The sequence below is a fragment of the Perca flavescens genome, chromosome 19 (assembly GCF_004354835.1).
Source record: "Perca flavescens isolate YP-PL-M2 chromosome 19, PFLA_1.0, whole genome shotgun sequence".
In the NCBI taxonomy this organism is placed as follows: domain Eukaryota; kingdom Metazoa; phylum Chordata; class Actinopteri; order Perciformes; family Percidae; genus Perca; species Perca flavescens.
This window is the reverse complement of record NC_041349.1, coordinates 32,962,081-32,968,487: the sequence shown is the minus strand read 5'-3', so window position 1 is coordinate 32,968,487 and position 6,407 is coordinate 32,962,081. Positions and strand designations below refer to the sequence as shown.

The 6,407-nt window shown below is 46.1% G+C and overlaps 1 protein-coding gene across 1 annotated transcript; it reads right to left on the bottom strand.

The window, feature by feature from the left end:
- Positions 1 to 287: 287 nt before the first annotated feature.
- On the bottom strand, positions 288 to 2,072 carry LOC114545459 (uncharacterized). Its single transcript, XM_028563725.1, has 4 exons — positions 1,931 to 2,072; positions 869 to 1,221; positions 566 to 772; positions 288 to 479 (listed from the first exon to the last, which is right to left on the bottom strand). Exons 2-4 carry the CDS (start codon positions 1,217 to 1,219, stop codon positions 288 to 290), a joined length of 750 nt encoding a protein of 249 aa, XP_028419526.1. The 5' UTR covers positions 1,220 to 1,221; positions 1,931 to 2,072.
- Positions 2,073 to 6,407: the final 4,335 nt, after the last annotated feature.

Sequence of the window (6,407 nt, the reverse complement as noted above, 5' to 3'; positions counted from 1 at the left end):
AGCTAAAAAAATAAAAAGCAGCAAGCTCTTGCAAACAGACATTTTACAAATTGAATCTAAAGTCTAAAGCTAAACTATTTCTCCAGTTATGTACTGAAAATAAATGTAAGCACGTCTATAGTAATATTTTGGCTTATCCAAATAGCCCCCAAGGAATATGGCTATGAGGACTGAATATCGACATAATAAGTGAACGGTGTAAGGCCTGAACTATGAGTCTATGAAACGGAAAACTCTCAAATGTCTTTGAAAATATAAAACGCAACAACACAGATACAGGCCTAAGATTAGACAATATGTGGTAGCAGCTGCGGAGGCTGAGGGGTATGCAGCTGTGGAGGCTGAGGGGTATGCAGCTGTGGAGGCTGAGGGGTATGCAGCTGCGGAGGCTGCAGAGGCTGAGAGCCCAGCTGCTGAGGTATCAGCTGCGGAGGATCCTCCTTAATTTCCACCTCAATGCTGCTGCTGGTGACTCCTGTCTTTGGTCATTAAATAAATACAAAATAATTAGCATTATTTTGACACTCAATGGTATATTTCTAAACTTCCAGCAATCCAAACTCACCCGGCCAGATGCCTGAGCCTGGCTACGGTGGAGTCTCTTGGCCAGCTTCTGGCTTTTTGTTCGCATTGTGCTAAGCTCCTTCATCCGCCTAAGGCGTGCCGACAGGCTTTTCACCTTTAGTTCATTAAGGCAGCTGGGTTCTGGGCACTGGGGGGCCTCTTCCTCCGTGTCCCTGGGCACCGTGCTGAGGTTGCCCTCATCTTCTTCCTGAATGCAAATTCAAATATGTAGCAAATTTCATTAACAAGGTAATTCAAAGTGCTTAACATGAAACATCAGCGAAAATTAAAAATGTTAATTTACCTCCAAGTTGAGCCCTGTGGCCATCCAGACTGCCGGGTTTGTGCTCCTCAGCACAGCCAGGAGGGAGATGGACTTGGTCCTCCGCACCAGGTCTTGGTTTGCCTCGACCTCGTCCCTTGTCAGCTCTCTGTGGCCATCTAGGATATGCTTGTCCAGTCTTGTGCTGTGATAACCACAGGCCAAGACTGGACAAGCTTCCTTCCTGAAATTCAGCCGTCCGGTCGCCAAATTTAACAAAAGTTTGCATTCTTCCAAATTGTGGACATTGTGGGCCCGCTTTAGGTGATGGGATAGGGCCATTAATGTCATGAAGCAAACTGGACAGCAAACTACGGATTTTGGTAAAGTCATTTCTGTAAGAAAGAAAACAAGAACAAAAATCTTACTTAGTTGAATCAGAAACATAGGTAAAATTCAACATTATTTATTTTTTAAATCATGAAAAAAATGTATTAATAAATGTACTAAAACAAGTTATAAAAGATTATTTCAAAAAGTTATAACATTTTTTTAAATTCGTAAACACAATTTAAAAAAATTATTAAAACATATTTAAAAAGTTATTAAAAAATAAAGAGGAAAAAAATTAATTTTCTTTCACAAATGTCTTTTATTTTTTTTAATAAAATAAAAAAAATATATTCAATATCATACTGACTCATACAAGTGCACTTAAGTCAACAATGTAAGCATTAACCGCAGACTGAGTGAAAAAAACTGCAAGTCTTCACACTCATGAAGGAGGGTGGGGGATTCCCGTTTGTCCTGAGCCCAAAAGAAAGTAAACTGTCGTAAAGCCAATTTCAAAATATCATTAAACATAACCGTTTTTGGCAGAAATTCAAAGGCAAAATGCAATAATGCAACACACAACACAATATAAAGCATCTCCATATGTTATAGTTGTCCCCAAAACACAAATATGCCCAAACACATTCAACCGTATAATCAATCATAGTCCCTTTAACTTCTCACACCTACCTGAGCTGCTACCAAAACTGATATATATATGCCATTTATGACCTTACTCTTTGGAGCACAAGCATAACTAAGTAAACTAACCATGTCCAAGTTGACCTCAACCTCGTCTCTTGTCAGCTCTCTGTGGCCATCTAGGAGATGCATGTCCAGTCTTGTGCTGTGGTAGGTACAGCCCAAGACTGGACAAGCCTGTGTCCGGATGTTGACCCGTCTGGTCGCCAAATTTAACAATAATTGTTGCTCCTTCAGGCGTTGCTGCCACCTCCTCAAAACGCCTGGCATTGGTTGACACTCATATTGAGGGCGTAGAACTTGTCGGCCGTGGACACATTGTGGCACATGAAGATCGCCATCTCTTTCCTTACCTCTTTTGTATGGACGTTTTTGGTCTGAAATAGACAAACGGAACAAGACAAAAGGATTTGTAGATCAGACTTTCTATGAAACACAGCAACGCAGAATGACTGACTGAGAACTCACATGTGCTGACACTCCGGTCCTTAGGTCTGTGAAATTGGGCCTCCCCTCCAGGCCCATCTCCACCCACGCCGTCTGCATATACCTGACTATGTTTTTCACGGGGCCCTTGCCTGCCGTGAAAAAGACATAATTGTTGGGAGGAGAATGTTCCCCCCGGATGGCAAGCCACCTCCATCCAGGAGAACTCCTCTTCTGTGAGGAAAGTCTGAGCCGGCCCGAAATACTTGTTCGTTTTTGTGTTTGTTGATCTGCAAAACACAGAAAACATATCCACACTCTTGTCAGATGATTTTCAAATAAAATGCAGCGACTACAGCTGTCTTTCTGTCCAGACACAATTCCACTGTCTGCCTTCTCCTTTGCTGCCAAGACCTCCTTCACCCTCATGTTTGAAAGGGCCCCTGGCCTGTGGCCGAAAATGCAGGCGATGTAGGCCGCCCTAAAGACCCCAGTTATTTGTGACTGGGTCAGTCGGCACATGGGTGGAGGGGTTTCTTTAAAGAATTTAAGAAACTGATAGACATTTCCTAAGTAAAAATTGGCAGTGGTGATGGTCTTCCCAGTTTTGAGGAGGTGGTCTGCCCATCTGTTGAAACAAATGTTGGGATTGACATGGTGTTAACATGCAAGTCCTGCTTTACAATCAGGCTTGTTTCATGCTCATATTGATAAATAAGCCATTACAGGTTTCTACCACAAAGTCTCATGTACTTTGGATAACTTGAATGTGATTTGTATTTTGTGTGTGAAACAAGAGAATAAGAACTCAAACACGCCACACTTACTCTCTGACGCCGTTGACGTCGTTCAAAAAGCGCCAGGTGTAAAGCTCGGACTTCCCCTGGCTCAGGAAAAAAACACGTTTTCCACTTGCTTCGGTGTAGGGCAGGCGCCCTCGTGGTGCCGCCTATACCTCAGCTGGTAGGCGTCTGTATACACCAGGAACACTGTGAGTAACATTAACATTGAATCAAAGTGTTACACACACACACACACACACACAGATATTATATTTTTAATCTTACTGATAGATTCAGGAAATATAAGGTTGCAGCCGCCCGAGGTCCTGCCCTGGCCCCTGCCCTGGCCCCTGAAGAGTTGGCGCATGGCTTTTTTTGAAGATATTGGAGCAGCGGAGGTTGAAGGCTCCTCCTCCTCCTCCTCCTCCTCCTCCTCCTCCTCCTTCTCTCGACCAGCCTCCACCTCCTCGCCGCCAGCCTCCTCCGGAGCAGCAGCGTCCTCCTCCTCCTCCTCGTTGCTGGCAGCAGCCTCTGCCTCCCTCTCCTCCTCCGCCTGGTCTCTCCTGCTTTTCTTAGACTTTGGTAGACAAAACGCAAATAAAGAGTTTTTTTTTTTTTTAAACCTCTTCTGTACTTTATTCCTCACCTTCCAGTCAGAAGCACTCACCTGTCTGAAAGAGCCGGTGAACCAACGTAGCCTCCGTACCTGCTGCCGGAAAACACTCCTACAGGAGGCCAGCTCCTTCTACAGCTGAAGGACCTTGTTCTGGAGCCCCTTTTTTTCCTCTCCAAGATTTTTATGACATTGAGGAAGGAGGACAGCCGCTCCTTACAGCCGGAGTTGGGGCATCCCGTATCAGCCACCTCATCCTCTGGGCCGGGAGCCCCTTCCCTGTCGACGTCGTAGTCGTAGACAGGTGTCCCATACCTGTCAAGTTTTGGATTTGAAAATAAGGGAAATTTTCTGGCGCCTACCACAAGCAGTCCCACCACCCCAACCAAGCTCCAGTATCCCTTACATTTTAAGACAGGTGTACAAGAAAGCTAAAATTACCACTTGATGCAGAATGCTGAAAACATTTACAATTTATAACATTGCTTGTCTTTACATTTTATTTTCATTCCACACATTCTTTTCATTTCATATGGCTTTTCTTTAGTTTTTCTTTTTATTTCACATAACTTCTTTACTCTTTTAGTGAGTTATTGTACAAATTTGTTGCAGACTTTGCATTCTTTAAGACTGTTTTGGAAGGAGTGTATTTGTGGGTTGGGCCAGAGTGGTTAATTTTACGTGAGTAGAGCGCAAACAGTTCTGTTGTCTAACGTCATCCTAATCTCTGTAACAATCTTTCGTACCATGCTAAACACCCTTTCTGAACTTGTATTGCTATGGGGAATGCATAGTAAAGCCTTCAGAAGTTTTGGCAGCGCACCGTCTCTGTCGTAGCGTCGTAGGCTACTGCAGGTGGCAATTATCGCGAGGCTAGTGACAGAGCTCAGATTGGGAATGTTTTTTGTTTTTTTTACTCTGCTCGGGCCCGGGGTATTATTTTTTAATAATGCAGGTTAAATACGGGAGATTTACGGGAAAATACTAATACGGGAAGACGGCGGGAAAGAACGGTAAAATACGGGACTTTCCCGGCCAAAACGGGAAACTTGACAGGTATTTGCTGTCCTTACGACGATCCAACGTTGGATGCTGATGATACAATTACATTACACATAAGACCCATTGCATTTTTAAAGAACCTTATCAACCACAAAGGATTTGACCAGTGAATGAAGTGGGGAAAAAAAGGTGCCGGTACTCTCTTGCATTGGCAAATCATTATGACATTTGAGATTTCTACAGTGAAAGACAAAACTTGGAGATATAGATATTGTATGTATTTATTTAAACAAGTTGTGTGTGTGCGTGTGTGTGTGTGTGTGTGTGTGTGTGTGTGTGTGTGTGTGTGTGTGTGTGTGTGTGTGTCAAGCTCAACAGGGTCTTCTTTCCCCGCTGATTCTGCCAAGCCCGTTCCCTTGGCTGTGGTTTCGCTAGATAGTAGGTAGGGACAGTGGGAATCTCGTTCATCCATTCATGCCACTAATTAGATGACGAGGCATTTGGTTACCTAAAGAGAGAGCGCCGTTACTCCCTCCTTGCCCATGCTTCATATGAATTCCTCCACTGAGGCACCAGGAGGGAAAACTCCCCAGCTCGCTTACTTTCAGCTGCCCCGTACGTGGGGCCCAAGTATACTTCTGGGCTGCACGGGGGACCGCCCTGGGCCGGTGAAGTCATCAGGGCCACTTTAACCCCCATTTTGGGGGAGCCCCTAGATAAGTAATGAGTAATTAATACTCTGTCTGTGATCTCACATGACTTCTGGGAGGCTGCTTTCCCATTTCCAGACACTTGGACATCCTCATGTGGTCGTCCTGTCTTGGGTACCGGCTAGCGACGATTTCCTGTCCGGTGTATCTCCCCCGATCGTTAGGGTCCGGGGTTCGTGGCAGAACGCCCTACATCCCGTGTTATACTCTAGATCCAGAGTAAGGAATCCCACCGGAAATCAACCGTTGGTTGGGCACACGCGTCCTGGCGGCCGAGAGCCCATGTGCACAGTGGACAAACTTGGCAGACTCAAAGCCACTCCACCGCTGTGCTATCTGCTACACCATCAGGGGAACATTCTCCTCTCCGAGTTCATATCGAATAGTTACATTGACGATGAGCGCCACAACCAACTTGATGAACACCAAGTCGGGGGCCAGGGTGTTGCCCTCCGGACCTATCCGTCTCATAGACGGATAGCAAGAGGCAAAAGGCAAGCAAGTTGCATATCTTGTGGTGCCTTCTAATCCTGCTCAACTTGACCTTTGGGCAGCCACCCAGAATATGCGTGCAGCTCTCGGGAGAACCCCGGCAATTGCGACATAGAGCACTGGCTTCCGGCCGCCCTCTTGCCTGGAACTCGCGAGTCGGGTACACATTCGCCCTTAACTGGAGGGCCGCAATTAGCAGGCCGCTATTCTTGATAAGCTGCGTCTTGTCCAGCAGCCAGCAGTTGCTTATCCTGTCAGCTTCAAACAAGCGCACGCCCTTCCCTTGAGATCCCAGGTCTGCCCATTTGTCGAATTCGACCTGGTGCCAGTCGCACGGGACTAGACGCTTGCGTCCGGGCGTCACAGCAGCTGAGGCCGGAATTTCCGCCCCCTCCCCTGCCTCTAGGGAGTTTGAGTCAGGATTCGAAGCCCGCTCCTCCACCCGCGTGGGTGTAGCCAGACACAGGATCTCACCTTGGAACCGCCAGCGCTCAGCCATGCTCTTACAAACTGCGCCCTGT

Coding starts and splice junctions, on each gene's coding strand:
- LOC114545459 (XM_028563725.1), bottom strand. CDS start 1,219: ATGACTTTACCAAAATCCGTAGTTTGCTGTCCAGTTTGCTTCATGACA. Junction 773..868: donor CCACAGGGCTCAACTTGGAG/GTAAATTAACAT, acceptor ATTTGCATTCAG/GAAGAAGATGAGGGCAACCT. Junction 480..565: donor AGGCTCAGGCATCTGGCCGG/GTGAGTTTGGAT, acceptor TAATGACCAAAG/ACAGGAGTCACCAGCAGCAG.